This window comes from Phaethon aethereus (assembly GCF_964289735.1).
Source record: "Phaethon aethereus genome assembly, chromosome: 19".
In the NCBI taxonomy this organism is placed as follows: Eukaryota; Metazoa; Chordata; class Aves; order Phaethontiformes; family Phaethontidae; genus Phaethon; species Phaethon aethereus.
This window is the reverse complement of record NC_138595.1, coordinates 2,750,061-2,772,468: the sequence shown is the minus strand read 5'-3', so window position 1 is coordinate 2,772,468 and position 22,408 is coordinate 2,750,061. Positions and strand designations below refer to the sequence as shown.

Here is a 22,408-nt window from a genome sequence, read left to right as displayed (position 1 = left end):
GACCACAAACCAAATTGGATTAACTGGTGAGGAGTTCAAAAACATTAACTGAGTGGGGGAAAAATCCAGAATGCAGAGTCTATTTTTCTTACAAGTTTATGTGTGGTCATGCATATAAAAAAAAAATACAATAAATTATTTTCATTGAAGAACTGTTGCTACGTTTTTGTCTAGGATCTAGGTTGTTTGCTTTACCTTGACAAAATAATGAAGCCCGTAACTTCCCCTTTTTATGTCCTGTTAAAAATCCCAAGCTTTTACTCATTAATGTGGTGGGGAGTTGTTCCTGTTGGCTGAAAATTTGCAGTAGTTACGTTGTGCATAAGAGGTGTGGAGGAGATGAAGCAAAGCATCCTTCTGATGTGAAGCACTTCTGTTAATTTCTTGCACGTTTGGAGGAAAGGCTGAGGCGTGAGGGTCGGTTTCTTTGCAGAATCTTTATTTTGCTTCCTATTTCCGTAATTCAGAAGAACTGGGGAGCGTGGAGAATGTCACTTAAGGTTGTAAATACCGTATCTGAGAATCTGTTTCCGGTTAGTTAGGGAAAATCTTGGAAGAAAACTTTAACTGGTGTGCGTAACAGTGTTTGAGCTTTCGTTAAAGCATCACATGTGAAGACACAAAGAAAATGACTCTGTGGCCAAATGTTAATATGAAATAGTGAAAACCCCATATAAGCCAGGTAACACTATTATACCAACATTCTTCTGCCATATCATTAAAGATATATAAAATAAAGATATACAAAAGAATATAAAAATTAAAACAAGATATATGATTATGATAACTTGAGCATGTCTTTTGCCAAATTCATGTTAATTGATAGCACCAATGCTGTCTGGGTCACCTTTTAGGTTTATTTCTTAGATCCTCTGAAATTTTTTCTGGTCAAAAGTACCCAGAACCTATAATAAAATTTGAAAAGAAACATGACCCAGTTTCTGTTTTTATACAAAATTGTTAAATGAAGTCACTAGTCTGTTTCAGTGTTGATTAGAATTAAAATTGGGGAGAAACGTTTCAATGTGATTTACTTTTCAGGAGTCATTTTTCTTTTGATGAATGAGTTAATTGAAATATGGAAGTTTTAAAGAGAGTCCTGGATTAAGCTCTCAAGTGTTCTGTTTTATTTTGATTGACAAAAAGCTTGACAAGCTTTTGGCCATGTCAGTGTTGTTTCTGTCTGGCATGTTATATCAGGGGAGGGAAAATGCCTTGCTATAAATATAGTGAAATAGCTATCACGTACAGCATCATTTTTTTCAGCTTCTAGATGGCAAATAGCTCTTTCTGCAGTACGTGGTAGCTTCCATGTGATCCAGGTCATGGTGTGTTATTCTCTGCAGCGTGATTTTTGACAAAGGACTTGTTTTGTTCAGTGAGATACTTCACTTCTTAAACACTTTGTTAGAAAGTTGCTTTATGCTTGTAAAATCTGAACGCAGGAACTGCTTTTCAGGAAGTTCACGTGCAAGTATAAACGGGATGTCATCAAACTCTTCACGTTTACAAATTGTGAATGAGTTTGAACAGGTTTTAGCTGGCAATCAGATTTTGACTGTGCAAGAAAATCTTAGGTGAAGAATTCTGTTTAGTCCAAAGTTTAACTGTAGTATTTCTGTTAAATTCATGCTTCGTTGTACTGTCTTATGAGCATGTAAGTGGTTATTACATTTATTTTTTTTTAATACAGAAAAAATAGACTGGTTGCTAGATGAAACTGCTTGAAACATGCTGCTGGAGCTGCTCTTAATATTCACCACTGTTGGTTACAGATAATTTCTCTGGCTTACATGCAATGTAAAATTGATCATAAGGCTAGCTTATTTTCCTTTCGTGTGGCAATAATGGTGCTTAATTTACAACAAATTATAATATACTATGGTAGTCAGAGAAAACTTAGACAGTGAACTGTTGTAATCATTGATGTTAACTGTAAGTCTACTTCATTTCAGGGGGTGAAGATTAGATTATTAGATCTCATTTTCCAGTAGTCGGATTTTCCCACTTTTTAGGTGAAATCAAGCATTTAATTTCTCCCTATCTTTCTGTTGTAAAGGTAAATGTAAGGTGTGTAGCATTTTGAGAGTCCTTATTGACCAAATCTTTTTTTTCTCCTCTCGTCTCACTGAACACAGTTACAGACATAGAGCTAAAGCGACTGAAAGATGCTTTCAAGAGAACTTGTGGACTTTCATATTATATGACTCAACAGTGCTTCATCAGGGAAGTTCTTGGTGATGGAGTCCCTCCAAAAGTTGCTGAGGTAATCTATGAACTTGCTGATTTTCTGGGGAGGCATATGCAGTTGATAATGTACACCTATAGATGCGCGCAACAAATATGCCTATATAGATACATGACATAATTCAGTTTCTTTCCATTTTTCATACAATATCACAACGTATGTTCTCTGTCTGAAGATAATGTTCCAGACTTGGATCATGGATTGTCACTGATGTGTGCTTGACTGAGCTACTGATTCCAACACAGTTAATAGGCGGTAGATGACTTGGAAGTAAACCTGAATGTGCAGATGTGCATTTGGGGAAGTAAAAGGTTGGGAATCTTTAACACTATACGTAGACGTAGCCATTATAACAGAGGATTTTATTTAGTTTGCAGATGTACTTGCTGTTGGTTTCTCTGAGATTCCATTGGCTTTTATTTTGTATTCTGAAGTGCAGATTAATCCTTGTAAGCTCTTAAAAATAATTTTATGTATAATAGATGCATAAATGAATGGAAAAATAGCCAGAATCAAAATACACTACATTGATATAAATATTGTGTGTATATATATATATCTAAAAACAGTAATACCATCCTGTACACATGCATGTTTAAAAATTCTGTTTTCTTTCATAGTGTTGGTCCTGTCTTGAGAGAGAAATTAGAATATTGTTGATAGAGAAGAAAAAGATTAGCCAGACCTTTCAAATGATATCTTGCTCCATGTCATTTCTAATCACAGTTTCTGTTTCTGGTATCTTCAGTGTTATTGACCTCACAGGCTGCATACAAGTCTTCCAGTTTTATTTAGATAATAATGTGAGTAGTGAAGTGTGCATTGCAGAAGGTTTAACACTGCGGTAGAGTTACTTTTTTTTTCCTAAGCTTAATCTTCCCTCTTTTTTTGTTTTGTTTTGTTTTTGTTTTTCTTAAGTGTTGACAAAGAGGATGATATTACTTGCTTCTGTAATAGTTAACAGTTTGATTTTTATGTGGGTATTCAAGCACTTAACAGGAAAAATTGCATTGTGTGTTAGCACTATCAAATTAAAAGAAAGTGTATGATTTGCCCATAGCTTAAAGCATGTCTTCAGTATTAATTTCTGTATATGTTGTCTGCATGCTTTGGCTGTTAGTAGCCCATAAGATTAAACAAAAAATGTATCCTACACTGTATATGATGGGTTTAAAACAATATAAAATGTTGAGAATTTTACATTGAATTAACTTGTACTTTTTTATCCCTTTTATGCCAGTATTAAGAATTAAATTGCTGATTTGAATTAAGTAAACTTGTGGTCACAAATGGAGACTCTGGGTTTTCAAATGTCTGCTGGCTACCTTCTACTTTATTTTTTTAAAAATTTGTCCTTAGACACAGTTTTGGTGATTATTCTCTCTTTTAACACTCGTTATGGTTATACTGCAGTTCTTGGTTTCCAGTTGGTGAAATAAAATTAATGGAAGAATCAATTGTTTTTTGATGTCACCTGATCAAAACTGGCACATCGACATCTCAAAGTTTTAATACAAATTACTGTGTACTTCTAGCATTTGTATGCAGGCAATGCAGTCATAGCTGTGAGCTTGAATACTGTAAATTTGGACAAAATTTGGATTTGATTCTGCTCATACTGTAAAGGGATGCTTTTTAATTCCTGGCTTCAGGATGTGGAAAGGCAGGCAAAGTCATTAGGGAGCTTAAAACCTTGTTCTGAGTTTTCAGCCTTTCAGTCATTAAAATTGATCATTTAGAGCCTCAGATTGCTGGGCTCTCTTCTCTGCATGTTTTGAATAATAGTTTTTCATGTCTGAGTAATGATAGGCCTTCAGGAATTCATTAAATTAAAAACACAGAGTTTTGCAGCAGGGACATAAAACGGAGAACTAAAGCCAGTGGAACTTTGGTCAAACAATTTGCATGATTGTCATGCGCACAAAACATTTTTAAAATGTTGAGGAAAGTAATGTTCTGAAGGATCTCTTAGAAAAATGAAGTTGAAGATATTAATAAAATGAAATTAAGAGATGCGCTGTGTCTGCTTTGTTTTAACTGCAGGAAAGCTCATCAGGTGGCGAGGTGTATGAACGCAACATTTATTTTTAAATCTAAGGAAGTAATGCAATTACTGTATGCAGTTGTGGGCACCTTGATAGAAAAAGTATTGCTCAGAAGAGGTGGAAGGACGGAATGCTGATAATATTTCAAGAAAGTGTTTTAAGTAGCTTTGTATTTTATACTGAGGAAGAAAAGAATGTTGAGAAAGGCCCCCCTAATTTCAGCCCGTGTAGTCATTTCAATGACTAATTAGATTATACCTTTTATATATACCTACATATATTATGACTGTGAGATGGTTTATACACAGTATTCTGTGATACTTATTAAGCAGTTAAATGTCAGTGCATCTTTTTCTCCAAATGTGACTGATTGGTTAATAAACTGCAGTCCAAGTAATGCAAAGAGAAGAGGGATGTTGCTAACAGAGACATGAAGGCCACATTGAGGGGGCTGCCAAAAGAACAAGAACACCAACTTCTCAAGGACTGAGAGAGAAAAGGAGTCATAAGGATAAAATCAGGAAAGAATCCAGGACATTTTATACTCTCTAGATAAAGGAGCCTAAAGAATGCATTGAGCATCCTCTCTTACTCTTACAGCAGACTTGCTGGAGTGTATGGACATAGGGCCAGGGATTTGGACCTCAAGGGAGCTGTTTGTATAGACTGAGACTTTTTTTAACAGAAAAGGATCCATATTGTTATATTCTTCAGTTATCCATGAAACATAACATGTCAGAGTTAAAATTTATTAAAAAAAAAATATGACTATGTACCATGTAATTATAGTAAGTTTTACATTCTGAAGTGTAAATTGCTATGATACTGTCTGGGTGTGGCTATTTTAAGTAAAACTGCAACAGTATTAAATAATTTTGGAAAATACAAAATCGCATCGTATTTTGATGGTGCATCTTATTAGAAGAAGTTTTCCAAATAGCACAGTAATGTGAAAAATTGTGGAGCTCGTTCCTGAGAAGTGCAAACTAATTTCTGTTATATATTGTTATATTACTATTCAGCATTTATAAACTCTTCCCAAAAAATGATTAAGCAGCAAAACTCAAAGTAATGCCAGCTGCCGATGGCTGTAATTACATATGTTAAATACTAATACATTGGACAGTATCCATAGGATTCCTTTTCTGTGTTTATATCTTGAAATCAATGTGTTATGTTGAAATAATACTATATAGATGTAATATTTGGCATTCAACTGATACAAGAATTGAGATGTACAAAGTTCCACAGAAGTGAGTGGAAAAACTCAGAAATGGGTATGAATTAGAAATATGCTCTTGGATAAAGGCAGGAGACAGCTTTATTTGAGGTAATTTATAAAGTAGCTGTTCTTAACAAGTCTGAAAGCACAAAAAGGTTAAATTTGAGTGATGGAGAATAAAGTGTAAAGAAAATATCATCTTTTATTAAAATTTGTGAAAGAAATCCAGTGATTTCTCATTTGTGTTTGGTTTTTTTTTTTGTCATGAAAGTACTGTTAATCTGAAATGTAATAATTCTTTTCTTGTTAGTGCTCTTAGTTGGGTTTTTTTGATCAAAAATAGTTATATTAAGACTTAAACTATAGTGTTCAGCAGAGCTAACTGCGTATTTTTTAAAAAGTAATTATTTCAATATAATATAAGGGTAAATTGCTTACATACGCAGTGTAGCCTTGAAGGCATCTTGTGAAATCAGAATGATTAGAAGTAGAAAGTGTGGAATTCAAATGTCTGCCCTGACATTGTCCATGAAGCATATACAATCATTATGTCCAAACAGAGCACACATTTAGTTTTAATAATTTAGCCCTTCAAGGATTTGTAAATGGATTAACCTTTAGTAATAGAAGAGGATGATCTGAGCACCCTATGGGAAGTTAGTGTATTTGGGTAGTGCTATGTCTTATAGTGGAGTGAAACTGCAGGTTCTACCTAAATGTTTTATGTAGAATTAGATCCTTCTGAATTATTGGCCTCATTTACATTTACTTGCCTTTAGACATCTTTTAATAGTCTTAAGTGGATAACAATGAAAAGTGATAGCTTGATGTGTGGACAAGGAGAGGATTTACTGAAGGTAAAACAGAACTATAGTGAGGTAAGTGTCTTCAGGGAATCCGTCTGCTTCAGCATTATGTCTGGTAATAACTGTGATAGTAGAGGGGTACAAAAATTTGGAATTTTTTACTACCTTGTTGCCTAATAGTTCTTCAGAAGTCATCTAAACACATTCTGCAAATGAATTCTGCTAGTCTGCTTCCTACTGCTGGGAAGGCAATGGTGGTATAGTTTCCACACCTTGTTCTACACAAAGCATGAAGGGCAGTTACAGTAGTAAATCTAATGTAGCTAGTCTGTCTTAGGTATTTCCTTTTCTTTTTGCCACTACAGCACTGCATGGCTTAGCCAAATCTATCCAGTGCCCTTGACAGGTCCATGGCTGGTTTTGTTTGGTCACTCCCAGTCCTGGCTTAATTTTTACTTGAGATGGAAACCACATCAAAATAAACAAGTTCAGCAAATAAGTCTACTATCGAAACCATGATCAGTGACAAGTCACTTTGTTCTGGTTTTCACAGTAATAGTTCCCCATCAGCTAGACTTAATACTATCTCTTTATGATTGGATGCTCAGTGTGATATCTATAAGAAAACAAAACTAAAAGACATAGACACTGAAATAATTCTTCTATGTAAGAGTAATTTATAAGTTCTGACTGCTTTAAATTCTAATACCCAATACAGATTTCTGACTTCTGATACTGATAAAGTACTGGGGCTTGTAGGAATAGATTTGGGATTAAAGGAGAAGTCCATATTTGAAGAGCAGTACAGCGTACATATTTTAATTTGCACTCTGTAGTATTAGAGGCAAAGTGAAGTAGTATTTTGCAGTAAGCGAGTACATAATTCTTGTTTACTAAAAGCAGTTGCTGTTTGTCCTAAAAAATGACTTACTTCCTTCGTATCTCATATATCAGCGTTGAATCACTGTTGAGATGCCGTTGAGTAAGTTAAGCTGCGGTGTACAGACTTTCCATGTGAAAGGTAAATGCTGCAGCCCCCTTCCATTGACCGCATTGTTCCTGCTGGCCACTTTCAATCTTTGAGTAACTTCTGAATAGAAGTTGTGATTTCTAGTGCTTTCTATTGGAAGAAATACTTAAATACTATTGTTAGAGCAGAGTACTAAACCGGAATGGTCATTGTAGCAACAGTTGCAGTGTTAAGATAGTTGGGGTACAGTTGGTGGAAGGTTGGGTTTTTTTGTGTGTCACATCTTTTCAAAGCAGTAGTTTTTGATGGCTTACTGGAAGTGCATCTCCTGTGATTGGGGCAATGAAACACTTGGTGCTCCAACAACCTTGTGTTGTCTTTGAGACTATCAAAGCCTAGTCTGGAGGAGATTTCATTTTCATTACCTTGATAAAGAAGTCTGGGGAAATAGCACCAGTGAGCATGCAAGAAGCTGTCTTCATTGGAGGATTCTAACTCCTTTTTTTAATATTGCTGTTCATGAAAAGTACCTGTGTTCCACTAAATAAAAGATCCTGGGAAGGCTATTTTATAGGTACAGAAGAGCTACAAAAGTGTAACAGAATTAATATTAGAAGTCTGTTCAGCTGAACGTGAGGTGACTAGCCTAAAAACCACGTAAGACGGAGCCTCAGTATAAGTTGTTGCTTTTAGTTCTGACACCTCTGTTCTCTCTGTTAACATTTTGGTTAACTTCTCTGTTTTATTCTTACAGGTTATCTACTGTTCATTTGGAGGAATATCCAAAGGGCTGCACTTCAATAACTTGATAGTCGGATTAGTTCTACTTACAAGAGGCAGAGAGGAAGAGAAAGCAAAATGTAAGTAATGTTACTTACAACAGTAACAACAGGATAGAGGATAGTGAGCGTAAAATACACTTATGTAAAGCAAACATAAATTGTGGTATACGAAGTCCCTATTTTTATATGTAACCAGGGCATACATTTGCCAATAAAGTTTGTATTTTTTAGACATTTTAAACTGTATATTTTGAAATTCAATGTATTTTTGTTTTTTATACTCGCCATAATGAAATATTTGATAGTCATCACGAACGTAAATGTTAGGATCCTACGGAAAGATTGTTGATCACTGTATGTGGGCAGAGGAAGGAAGGAAGGAGGACGGCATTGATATTTTTCAAAACAAGTGAAAGCATCTGCCTACTGACTTCTGCTGTTTTCTCTTCCTTGTTAATATGACTTGGTAGTATTTATTTTCTTTTTGATTAGTGGACAATGGTAAAAGAAAAAGGAGATACTTCTTGACCTAAACCTTGTTGAGCTATATTGAAATTGAATCAGTGTAGGTTTTTAGTCCTTTAGTTGTTACACAGCCTTTGGCATTCTTGTTGTAAACAATATTAGAAAAATATAACTACCAGAGTTGCTTAAACATATCTCTACTTCCTCAGATATTTTCAGTCTCTTTTCTAATGAATCTGGGAGTTATGTTGTCCGTGAAGAGATGGAGAAGATGCTGCATGTGGTTGATGGGAAAGTCCCGGAGTCACTCAAGAAATGTTTCTCTGAGGTATTTCATACAGGTTTTATCCTATTGCTTTTATAAAAAAGTGATAATTACATTGGATAGTTTCTTTTTCTCTGACATATACATGCTCATGTAAGTATGGGAACAAATTGACCTTGTTTAAATTGGGTAAAAGCTCATAGTTTTTTTATGTTGTGAAATTACATGTAAATTGTACTGATGTGAATAGCAGTTTGGCATGTAAACATAGTCATTCTCCATGCTGCTTTACTTAATGTGCGAGTTTGAAAGATACCATTTGCCAAGGATAATCACGTTATCAAGTACATTTAAATACTAATATTGCTAGTGGAAATGTATTCATTACTGTGGACATTTTATTGCAATCGGGGAAGAAATCTAGAACACAAATCTGCGAGGGGAAAGAAAATCTGCATCCTGGATTTAAAAATGCCTGCCAGCAGTGGTTGCTTAAAAATAATAGTTTCATAGTATTACTTTTGTCTCATTGTGCCTGCCAGGAGCTACAGCATTTATTTATGCTTTAGGTTGTTTGAGAGATGTAATCTTTATGAAGCTTGCTGAAGTCCTCCTCTAAAACAGGCTATTGTTACTTTTAAATGTTCACAGGTGCTTTGGCACTAGTGATCCTGATGATTTGTCAGGTTTTTGTGCTTTGGTTGCTTCGTTTGTTATCAGAGGACTAGAGATATAGTTGTCATTATACATTCCACTGAAGAACTCATTGACTAGGAGCCTTATTTGTGGATATCAGCTTACTTAATTACCTTAAATTTCATTGTACTGTATTGAAGGTAACTTTGGTTGTGGGCTTTGGCTGAGGCAGACTCGTTTAACCCGGCCGTGGTGTCATGTTGGCTTTGTAGGCAACAGTTACGTTCTTCATTCTTGGCTCAGATCATAAATCATATGCATTCCAATTTCTGCAGCTGACCCACTTCAGTATTTCCTATTTATAATTTTCCATCAATATGGTGTGATGAATTATACCCTAAAAGTTAATTGCCCACTGTCCAAGAAATCCAGAAATACTTTATGAAGACTTGCAGGAAGAGAAGTATCAGTCTGGCTTCATACCATTTTCCTGTTTAAGAAAATACTTTATATTGATTTTTCTTTTAAAATGAAAATAGTGTAATAACCCACTCAGCAGGATTTACTGGCCTGTTAATCATACTAGGTCATTGCTGGAGAGTGAGAAAGTTTAATGTTCCTGCTGTGAGTCTTCCTTCCTGCTGTATGGTGGATGAGTTTATGCTTTTAAGGATGATGTTTAAGTACTTCTGTTCTTCGGAATTATTGCATGTAGTCATCTAGAAATATAAACTCTAAAATATATCTGAGTTTTCCTCACTCTTGTTTCTGAAATACAGGAAACAAATTCAGTGGTACCTGTATTGCTGTAGTTGCTCAAGTTCCATCATGGCTCAGCTGTAAATATTACTTGCTTCACATGCTTTTTTCCCCTGTCCAAAGTTTTCCTGTCCCTCTTCTTCCTTCTCCTTCCTTTAATCAATTGCAACAATGCAGAATCTTAGTGAAATGTGACACAGCTCTTGCTGTGTTTACAGAAAGCAGTGCAAAAAGTAGAGGGAAAGTAGAGTGGAACAGGTAGTAAGAAAGTGATCTTGTGTCTGCTCCAAACTGCTAGAGAAATTAAAAAAAAATAATTATGGGCTGCTTTTTTCTTCTCTGTTAATTTAGCAGTAGAGGTTTCTTTGCTGAAGCAAGTGGTTCCATAATGGCTTAAATCCTGCAAAGTCCATGTTGTTGAGTTACCCTTTTCCTGACTGCCATTCATTCTCCTACCTTTGTGCTGGCTCAAGTATTTATGTGGTGCCTTGATGAATTGGATTGGGAAACTGATGTGGCTGAGAAGTAAGCCCTTTTTCTGTAGCTCCTAATCCTGTACGTTATTTTTCAGCTAGATGTGTTTTGCCACATGATTGCACTAATGTGACTGCGGTCACAAAAGATGAAGGGATGAAGGATCAGGAACATTGTTGGTAAGAGGAAGGTTAGGACCATGCTGTCAGTCAGTAGTGTGGATATATACAGATTAAACTGGTGATGGAATAGCAATGTAGCGTCTTGACTTCCTTGAATTATAACCATGTGGAAGTCTATGATAGTAGCTGTTAAGTATTGGAGTGTTTCTGCATGTATTGGTTGGACGAAAAAATATAACACTCGTCTAGGAAAAAGCGGCATAAAAAGAATGAGTATCTGAATCCTGAAATAATGCATTAAAATTGGAATATGAAGCAAATGTTTTAGCAGTGATGGTGATTAACCATATGAGCAATCTGGCAAAAGGTAGTAAATTTTCAATTTTCTGCAGTTGGCAGTTGCAGGTAGTCAGTGGCCAAATGCAAATGGTTGCATTCTGTGGAGGTGTAATTCAGTGAAGTTTAATGGTCTGCGGTATTAGGGAAGTTTAAATAATCAGTGACTTGAAACGTCTTTCACATTGTAGACCCCTGTTTATTTCCCGTGGAGATCAGGATCTCCATATAATGAGTTTGTCTACTGATAATAGGTTTGCTTTTATTTTAGTTAGTTTTGTGAGTCCTGTAGAAATTAGTCTGCTGATCCCTATGATTTCATGGCCACAGCTTGGAAAGCGTTCAACTAATTATTTTAAACAGCCTCTCCAGCATCTAAACTCTGTCAATCTATAGCTTTTATGTATTCCGAACAGGAAGTTCCATGAGACATCCAGCAAGAGAGACTGAGTTAGGAGATATTGTGAATGTTATGTTTACATGTGTGCTCCAAAGTGGGTTTTGGTCAATAGAGGCAAAAAATTGACATGATTAATCATACTATTAGTTACTCTCAAATCTAATTTTTCTGTATTAAATGTTTGTATAGTTGTGCAGATATAACAGAATGTTTATGATTTTATAACACCTGTTATTTGGCACATAAGAGCTCTTATCTATCATAATAAATTAATAAAAATAACTTCTGTTATTTTGAGTTGTAAGTAACCATTTTTCTTCTAATCCCTTTAACCTGAGGTTCAGAGTAAGTGACTTTCCAAAGGCCACATTGAGTAGGTGGTTGAAATGCAGAGAGCGCTGAGGAGTATACTTTCCCTAGCGGTGCTATATTTCAGAATGAAATGAAAAAAGCAGGCATGGCTCCAAAGAAAAAAATTATTTTAGTTCTTTTTTTTATAGGAGATTGACCCAATTCTTGTTCATACAGCTGGATGGTTCCTGTCTACTGGTACTGAGAAAGCAGAGATAAACAGCTCACATTTTCTTCTTTTTCTTACAGGGTGAAAAGGTAAACTATGAGAAGTTCAGGGTTTGGCTGTTGCACAACAAAGATGCTTTCACGTTTTCCCGTTGGCTGCTGTCTGGAGGTGTATATGTGACACTCACTGACGATAGTGATACCCCTACCTTCTATCAAACCCTGGCTGGAGTCACACACTGTAAGTAAACGTGTTTATTATGTGCAGTTTTTAAAACTGTTTCAGTGTTCACAGAAACAAACTGTTGCCTTGCCGTAGTTGTTCATTAGATCTCACAACCCCGATGAGATACATGCAGTTCTGTTCAGCAAGATAAATTTCTTCACCATGCTAATTTGTTCTCTGCTTTTTGTGCTGTGACATGTAAAACATTGTTACGTACAAGGACACTGGGGGTCATTATTTTTAAGAGATAACAATAACTGAGATTACAACACTTCTTATAGTAGAAGTTTGCTACCAAGCAAATTAAAAAAAAAAAAAAGGAAAATATCTTCTCTTTGACAAGTATATTTGACTAAAGTGACTTGATATTAATACTGGTTTTATATTTGTTCTTTCAGATACAGTGGATCATAAAACTATTGAGACAGTTCTGAAAGTAATACTTGTTTCAAAAATAAGTATTACCTTTTAATTTGCTTTCTGCAGTAAAATAAGTATTATTCCTGGCATATGATGTAGTCAGGGAAACTAAATTAACTAAAGAGAAGCCTCCTCGGGATTTGCATTTAGGAATAATCTCCAAAGAATGCTTCCTTATGTCTATATTAATGTAAAAGAAGGAGCAGCTGTTTTTTAAATTAAATGTAAAAACAAAAGTCTGATAAATTATACTTGATATGCAAGTATAATGTAAGCATACATTACCGTAAAGCATCTAAGGGACGTCGGTATCCCTAAGAGAAGGGTATTTGTTATTGAGATGTCAGTGATTTGAGCAATCTCGTTGTGTTTTATGTAGTCTCATAGATTTTCTTTGGTGTCAGCATGGCATTTAATCTCTTTAATGGGTGGGTTACTTGAATAAAGCAATGTGCATTTTTTTCTCTTGGTTTTAAATATGATCATTAAAATTCTGTTCTGATGATCTGAAATGAAAATGCGTAATAAAATTAGAAGTTTATAGACAGGTAATTTATTTGCATTACATGAGAGACTGCAGTGGACCTTGAGGTTACGGAAGACCACTAAATACTCTGAGGTCTAATAGACAAAGTAGAGAAAGAAGTATGCTAAAAAAAGAAAAACAACCCTCTCTGAATTTTCTAGATTTCAGCCCTGGGAAAAAATCTTTCAAGCTGTACCAAATTGAGATCTGACATGCCTCCAACCTTGTCAAGTCTCCTTTGCCCTAAGTGTTCAAAGAAAGCTTTGCCCCAGTCCTCTGGATGTTACCTCAGAGCTTATTTAGATTCCCTGCCCGCCCCCCCCCCCTTTGAACTTGAACTTTCTGAACAGTTTTTACTATGCTTTTTGCAGAAAGTTTGTTTATACTGAAACTGAGGTTTATAATTTAAAAAATAATTAAGAGCTACTGTTTTAATAGATTTTATTTCATATTTAATGTTCTTCTTACTTCTGTGTTTTATATACCTGTCACACTTACCATGTGCAGCCAGGCCCTCAACTGTATTTCCAGCAAAATAAATGTTCAAGAAGGAAATGGTCTTTAGACTGAAGAGCATAATACTCTACTTTAGCCAACCCACATCTATGTTCTTCTGTCAAATCAAATTGCCTCCAGTACCTCAGTTTCCATTTCAGCCTTTTTGAGTGCAGGGACCTATCAACTAATCACAGTATCTCTGCTGCCATTTCAGCCTTACAACCCTTTCCTGAGCACTCCTCCTGCAGGAGCATAGTCTGTTTTCCCATTTAAGGACTGTTGTCCCCTCTAGCTCCCAGTTACCTCTTTGACGTCTTCAACTGCACAGTCTCAAATCTTGCTTAATTGCTCTTACGGATACTGACTGCTTCAGGAAGCAATGGTATTGCTCCCTGTTTAAATTTTCATAGCAGCCGCAGTGATCCTACCTCAGCATAGCCATCATCTTTGAAAATGTCAGTCCTGAAATCAGCTCGCTCTGCCTCTTAGCTATATCTTGTAACGCCTCATATTTTAAGGTTAGAAGTTCAAGTAATATTCTTGTATTTGGTTTTAACCTTTCTATGATCAAGTTGGTTTATAATAATTTCATAACATTCTTGTGTATTGCGCCATCTGATACTGTAAACAGAATTACAGAAGGAAGTATTTAGTCTTCTTTCTTTTCTAGGAAACATGCATGCATGATTGCTCTTTTATGTTTGCTAATTCATATGGCTACATGTTCTGTTGCAGAAGTTACCAGATTTTTAATGCCTTGTGAAATGTGTTTGAAGAGTTTTGGGTCTCTGCTGGGTGTTTCAACACAACCTATGGTCTCAGGGGAAAAAAAATTACTTCTGGGGAAAAAACAACTAATTTCTGTTGCTATGTATTTCATGAGACTACTAAGAAATTCAGTGTTTTCTAGGAGCTGGTGGTGTTCTCTGTTTCTTTACTGACAGCTTACTTTTGTAAGCCATTGGCTGAGTGTAATGAAGGTAGACTGAGAGAGAAGTTAAGTTTTCCATTGTTAGGATTAAAAAGCTGAAATAAAATATTTAAGAGTGTTTGAAGTAATTATTGAATCTTCAAGTGCATGTCAGATCTGGGGTTGAGCTTTTCGTTGTATTCCAGAAAACTGTGTAGCTTACATGTATTTTTGAATCAGTAGAATGTTTCAAACTGCACTGTCCACAGGATCAGTATACTTAATGAAATTTGGGAAGCTTATATGACAGCTAAGTTGGGACCTCTAGATAAAATTAAATTTTACTGTATTTTTGTTATTTTCCCATTAAATGTTGTAGTAAGAAAAACAGAAAGTACTTGTGCTGTGTTACGATGTCTGCAGCCCGGTATCTTTCAAATGACACACGTGGAAAATTTGGACAGGAATTTAAGATAGTAGGAAGATGAACTGGTGAACTAACCTGCTGGTGAACTAACCAGCCTCCCCCAGGTCTGGACAAATACTTTCTGTATAATGCATCCGATGATTTCCCTTGTGATTTGAGGCAGTATAGGACTCTCACGCAACAGATGCAAAAGTAAGGAAAACACAAATGCTTGAGCACTTGGAAGTAATTACAGTAAAGTGTGAGTACTTGGGGCCTTGCAGCTTCATTTTTTAGGTTTAGTAATTGCAGTCTAATCAGGTCAATCTAAAGAATAAGAAATTTAGTACAGAAGTACTCTAAACACAGCTGAATGTGTAAAACAGTAGAGCTGTTACGGCAGTTCCTTTTCTCTAAACCAAGGCTTGTTTTTAACACTTTTAGCTAGGGTAGTGGTTGCCTTTTGGGAGAAAAGTAACTGAAATAATGTTTAGTAAACCTAGGCAAACACTGTTAGCAGAATATAGTGAAAGAGTGAAGGGTTTTAAAATTTTTTCTACTGTAGAAGGAAAACTAGTTTGTGTAATTTGCTAGTGCAGTTACAGACCTCTCACCTGGCTGCTGGGCTCCGGCTGGGTCGCAGCGCGCCCTCTCCTGGCTCCAGCTTCAGACCCTCCTGCTAAGCCTTACCTCCCCTCAGTGTGCTTCCCACTGAGCATCTTGAATAATATGTCAGAGACATGAAGAATTGCAGTTGGTAAAAATAGTTATTAACATCGATTTAGGGACAGACAGTGAATATTTTATTGCAAAGCATCAGTGACTCCATTTAAATTTGCTTAATGAGCCAAGCTATCAGGGAAACAAAGGAATTCTAATTTTTCATTTGTAAATAACATTTATTTTGGTATGCAGATTAATTATATTTCTCAACACATAATTAGAAATGAAATTTTAAAGTTACAGGAAGTTGCACACACTTGCTGCTTTTAATAAAATTTTGTTCCATTTCACTTAAATCATAAATACGAATAATTTCATTTGAAAGCTACCAAAATAACTTAAGTTTCTCTTGGACCTTTGTTAAAAAAAAACCCAGTTTCAGGGATATAAGTCTCTCCTACACCTGAGTACTGACCAACTAGCACTCGTTTGGATTTTCTCAGTTTGGTAGTATGATTGGGTACGTTTCAAGATTAAAAAAAAAAAAATTTAAAAAAATTAAATTTAACCTTTTAATTTAATTAAAATTAATAATTTTAATTAAACACCTAATCTTCTCTGGTACTCTTAAGTCTGACACAGTAATTCAATAATACAACAGTTGTCGGCCACCGCAGGATGTCATTTTATTGCCTATGGTGGTTGGTTTGCACTCTTCTGAATATCAGAGTGGAACAGGTTCCATCCTGCCTGCAAAGTACAGCTTTCTGTGCCTTAGTTCGGCTGACAGATGAATGGGAACATGAGACACGTGGAAGGAAGACACATGTCCCACCAAGTGCAGACCCTGGGGGGAGTCACTGTATCATTCCTTTCATAAGATACTGAGGCTTATTGGTTTTAATTTTCTTTTCTCCAGTTGGGGAAAAATATTCCAGTACATCATCTGCATGTATTTGTGGGCAATTTATGTCTTAATTTTCTGTCAGCATTGTCCTTAGTTTCAGACAGTCTCTGCTCTCCTTCCTTTCTACCATTCAGTGTAAATGCAAATGACTCTTATGCTTCTTCTTGACCTTTTTGCCAAAGCCAAATGAGCTCAGTTCAGGTCTGTCTCAGACCAAGTGCCTCCATCCCCTGTTCCATCTCAGACTTGGGTGATTGCTGTCATAGTGACTCCAGGTGAGGCCTTACTGGTTTCCTTCATTCAACTGGAAATACTTCTGCTGCTGCAACACAGGTGGTGGTTGCCTTTTTTTATGAGTGTGTCTCAGTGTCATGTGCTGGGCTTATATACTCAGGTTTTCAGTCCTTTCCCAATTTATCCCATTTATCAGAGGGGTTGCTGGTTTCGAACTGACGGACCGTGTAATTTGTACTTCTTTGTTATCCAGTTCTTGTGTCACTGAGTTCTTATTAAATAGCATCTTAATTCTCCTTTGAATTGAAGAGACTCTCTTCTGTTGTCAGAAAAATTCATTGAAATGCTCCTGCTTTTTCTGACAGCTCTTACATATGGAGATGCAGCAAGACTGTGTGTAATCAGTATAATAATTATATTTTAGAACATACAGTTATTGCTAATTTAACATAATAAATGAGAGAAGCCCTGGATAACCAAACAGCATGGTTGAAGTGGAAAAGTGAGGTTTTGAAACAGTATAAAATTGAAACTGAATGTTGTGGAAGTAACCTGTCAGAGATGGATTTATAAATGTGTGGGGCTTCATGGTAAGATGAAGATGTGAGCCTGTAAAAGGAAAGTGAAATGAAGTGGGCATTTAACTTTGCTCACGTAAAAAGGCTGTCTGGATGTTAAATACATGTTCTGTAGCTTGCCCACTTCAGTTGTGGTATCCACTCTTGAAACACCATCTCTTACTGATGTATAGAAGGCCACTGGAAGACAATTCTGAAGATTTTGGATTTATTAAAGGTGCCTTTAAGAGCATCATTTCATTCTGTGCTGTTTTCTTCCAAGTGTGTGAACGCTTGTACTTTGAGAGGAACTGTAGTGTTTAATACCTCTTCTGTATGGGTTCCCCTCTCAAGGCAGCGATACGCTCTATTCTGCTAGATGAACGCCTGGATGGTCGTGTCTGACACACACAAGGATCTTGGTTCATGTTACAGTATTCCTTCTGTGTGTGTCCGTTTTTCAATTAGAAGGAGAGAGGGGGAAAAAAGAAGATGAAAGTATTACAGCAGACTAGGCCAATAAGAAAAAGCCTCAGTGTCACTTAATCCGCATCTTGCCACTTTGTTATCCTCTTAGGTCCCGGGCTATTTTATGTCTTGCAAAGCAGCTCTCTGTGCCCAGGTCCCAGAGTCTTCCGTGTGTTAATTTGACAGCGACAAACAAGTGTGTTTAGTCAGAATCACTGTTTGGTGCGCAGTCGTTCGGTCTCTGGTTCTGACTCAGCCGTTGTGCAATGAAGAGCTCTCCCTGCGACCGGGGACTGGGTTTTGCGTGGAGGATATCATGGTAAACAGTAAAACAAAGCAAATTTCAGTTAAAATGTTGGGAATATGGTATGCTTCTACTGCTGTGAACCAGAGAGGATTGTACCAATCGGTGGGTAAAAATTAAAATTTTACAATATATTGAAATACTTACTTAATTCTGGTCATAGAAAGAATTGTAGTAAATAGTGCCTGAAATGAAAACATGTTCTTCATTTTTTTTCTAAGAGAGAAGATTACTAATGGCTTGCTGCCTATGTAATATTTAAGAAGGCCATACATTTCATGGAAGAGGCATTGAAATGAAGGATGCTTTTTCTTTAACGTTTATCACTGTCATGCAACCTAACTGTCAGTCAGAGTGTGGCAGCTGGTTTTAAATTAACTCACTTTTAGTAGATTTACAGTTTCTCAGATGCATATTTTTGCTGAAAATGTTTCCCTCTTCTTCCTTTACAGTATGAAGACTGTAGCTTGAGGTGTGCTTGATATTACCATTCCTCTGATTATACTTGTCTAGCTCTTAGAGAATTGAACTAAGAACCGCTCTTCGTAACTTTACAGATCTGAAAGTTTTTCATATTTGTAATGTACGAGTGATGAGGGAGACATAAAATAGCATACGCTAGTAAACTGGTAGTATATGGTTAAATTTCACAGGTGGATAATATCTCCATGTGACCTCAAATGATCATATGTATTTAATTGACAAAAATGAATACTTGGCCTAGGAAGCCAGTCTGTTCTGATGTTTTGGACTATATTGTATATGTAAGATACGTATTTTAAAAATAATGTTAAGTTATTTAAAATTTGAACTACTGAATGAAAGCCCAGTTCACACTTTGTGATGTGATTTGAACAGGCATTAGGAAAAAAATGTACACTCTGAAAAGGTAAAATCCTTTATCTATATAAAACCTCTTTAAAATATGGCATTTTTTCATACACATCAGTATGTTTGGATGATAAGTGCAGTCTGCTTTTATCATGCTTCCTTTAAACTTCAGTAACAAATATGATTGTATGTATGTATCATAAATTGCAAGAGATCTCTTTAAGTGTACGTTTACGGAAGAATAGATGGTGCACTACATATCCTGAGACTGATTTACAAGATTATGTGCAAAAAATCACACTGGAGAGATCAAATTATGTAACAGCTGGCTTTTCAACTGCAGAGTTAAACTTTCACGTGTGCTGTAATCCACTAAATCTTTCTGTATCTTATGTAAGTGAAACTATTGCAGTGAGCTACAATTCATTGTTACTATGAAAGAGAAATACTCTTTCGTCACATTTTTACTTGTATTCAACCTAAGTTGTGCAAGTCTAATCAGTTAGTTACTACTTGGTCAGTTTTATTTCCTAAAATGTTTGGCTCTTCTGCGGAAAGCCAATACACTGGGCCTGCCTTGGCTATAATATATCATCATGTAATTTCAACCACTGCGTGACAGAAAGGCAGATAGGATGCTGATAACCTTCCTTTTCTGAAATGAAAATCCCAAAGCAATGAAGTTAGCACTGTAGAAACTGTGAAGTACAATTTAAAAAACGGAGTACAACTAGCTTCTGCTGTAGGTATTCAAGAAAAGTTCTCTGGCAAAATGAAACCATCTTTCAGTTCTTAATTAATACAGATAAATAATGCATCTGGCAGTGAAAGCAGGTTTCTGCAGATTTACTCTTCAGTGAAGACAATGTGAGCTTCCTTACGTTTTTTAAATACTCTTAGTGTTGCATCATCTCAAGAATGAAATGCAACTAGCACTTTTGTTGTTCTTTCTCATCACAGAGGTAGATTAAAAGGAAACAAAGTGATTTACATGCTCATGCTCAAGAGAGTTAGCATAGTGCTTTTGTGTTTGCTAATGAGAGGAAGAACGTGTATGTGCAGTTCTAAGTGACAGTGCAAACTTACCCTTTATGTGCAGTTGTTTAGGTAGGATAATAGTGCTGTGATTCTCTTCATTTACTTAAGGTTCTATCTCACAGAGTGGCTTTTACCTTTAATTTGTTACTTTTTTGTTTATTTCTGTTCTTGAAACTCCATGAATATGCTTTTTCCTGTATTTCCTGCAGAACACTGGTACTGTAGGTCTAATGTCACGTCTTGTGATCTCTTTCTTATCAGTACTGTAGCACCCTGATACTTGTAGAGGCAACAAGGTTGAGGAAAAGTGTATTTTATCTGCTAGACTTTTTCTCATCTGTTGATATGCTGACCGTTGTGGGGCAGGTTAAATCATCAAGACATCCCTGTATTTTTTGGAACATCCCAGATACAGTTCTACATCACTTGACTATTTTGCTTAGGACCGTGAAGCTGCTTACGTCTACGGCGGTCCTAAGCACCTAAGATATTTCTATATACTGATCTTCAAAGAAGTAACAGCTCTATTTCTCTTTCTTGATTTCTAGCGGAATAGCGTTCCTTCATATGTTTATAGATTACTGCTTCCTTATGTATGGGGGACAGACGTTTTAGCAGGGCCTGTTGCGACAGGACAAAGGGTAATGGTTTTAAACTAAAAGAGGGCAGATTCAGACTAGACGTAAGGAAGAAATTTTTTACGATGAGGGTGGTGAAACCCTGGCCCAGGTTGCCCAGAGAAGTGGCAGATGCCCCATCCCTGGAGACATTCTGGGTCGGGTTGGACGGGGCTCTGAGCAACCTGGTCTAGTTGAAGGTGTCCCTGCTCACTGTACGGGGGTTGGACTAGATGACCTTAAAAGCTCCCTTCCAACCCAAATGATTCTGTGATGACAACACACCCAAGAGTCAGGAGATGGTAAGCCAGATAAAGCAATTGATCCATCTAGGAAGGAGAGGGAGAGGAGAAAGAAAATCAGTTTAGTTTCTCTTCTGGATCTGTTCTTTTATCTCACTTACTATGTAAATGCACAATACCCGATAACGATGCAAGCAAGGATGTTGCAGCATGTGCCTGGGGTTAAGGGGGAAGTTGAAGTTTCTCTGTGGAGCCTAAAATTATGTTAGCTTAACATGACCCTAGAACTGCAACTTTGGTGAGGGTGGTCTGCATCCTAGTGTATGGCCTGTCTAGTGATTGTACTGAATGTATAGAGGAAAAGGAGGACTTATTTTCACTGATGTTACTTTTCTAGTTAGACTGTTTAAAAATATTTTACAGGAAGATGCAAACCCCTTTCATTCCTCCAACCCTACTTCAGATATTAATCTTTTAAAATTTTTCCAACCTTTCTGATGATGAAGGTAGGGTATTGTATGATTTTTGATGCGTTATATGATGTGCCTGCTGGGTAGTTACAACTAGTTCATGTTGATTGTAGGTTACCTAAGTTACTAATCTGATGAAATTACTACTCCTAATGACAGAAACAGGAAAAGAAATCAATAAAATTTTAATTTGAATACAACTTTTTTGGGGTCTCTGCTGTTCTTAAGCCTTACAGGATTATTATTGTTTCTGTAGACTAAACCAGGCCAAATAGCTCAAGTTAAACCTATTAGAACGCTGGGATGGATTTAAAGACTCAGAACCATCTGGGAATGGGATCACACGTAGTGGTTCTTAATATAGACAGCTTTGTCATTACATATCCATTTGAGAACCAATTAATTTGCGCTGACCTAAAGCAGTGTTGTGACACGCTTGCATATGTACAAAAAGTTAAAAGTATTGTTGAGCAGAAACTTAGTTTTATATATATATATTTAATTCCAAGGATAAAACGTAAGGAGACTGGCATTTGTATATAATGTTTTGAAAGAAAATACAAGTTCTTTCTCTGGCTATTTTTATTCACCTTTGCCTAGCACCTTGTTTTACTCATTGCTGGGTTTGGCGTTTTGTCTCCCCTCCTTTGAATTAGCTTGTAGGTTCCTCAATGTAATGTGTCTTCTAGGTTTGTGTAACCACTCCTCAATGTTGTCTGGCTTTCTAAGTGCATCTGTAGTATAAATAGTAAAGTGAAACAAACTATATTTGGAAAAAAATTAATGCTGAGATGCAGTGTGTAAATGTCACATTAAAATTTAGCCTTATTACTGTATAAGAAGGCTGAAAATTTCAAATAGGAATTTTTCAAGAGCAGCCAAGTACTACATTTTTTTTCCCCGTAAAAGTTAGGGCTTTGTTTTTTTAAAATGCTACTTCATGTCCTTTTTGAGTATTTAGATACTGAATACCTTGGGAAAATAACATATTGCACATATAAGCTACCTGTTCAATTCACCAAGAAGAAATATGTGAAAATGA

The 22,408-nt window shown here is 36.2% G+C and overlaps 1 protein-coding gene across 1 annotated transcript in view; it reads left to right on the top strand.

Annotated features, from left to right (window-relative positions):
* The window catches only part of USP32 (ubiquitin specific peptidase 32), a gene marked incomplete at both ends in the record, with an annotated part of 76,134 nt that overhangs the window by 20,180 nt on the left and 33,546 nt on the right, over positions 1 to 22,408 (top strand). The window contains 4 exons of the mRNA XM_082008464.1: positions 2,139 to 2,266; positions 8,046 to 8,151; positions 8,748 to 8,866; positions 12,131 to 12,290. Coding sequence (XP_081864590.1) covers positions 2,139 to 2,266; positions 8,046 to 8,151; positions 8,748 to 8,866; positions 12,131 to 12,290 — 513 coding nt within the window. The remainder of the gene's footprint in view (positions 1 to 2,138; positions 2,267 to 8,045; positions 8,152 to 8,747; positions 8,867 to 12,130; positions 12,291 to 22,408) is intronic.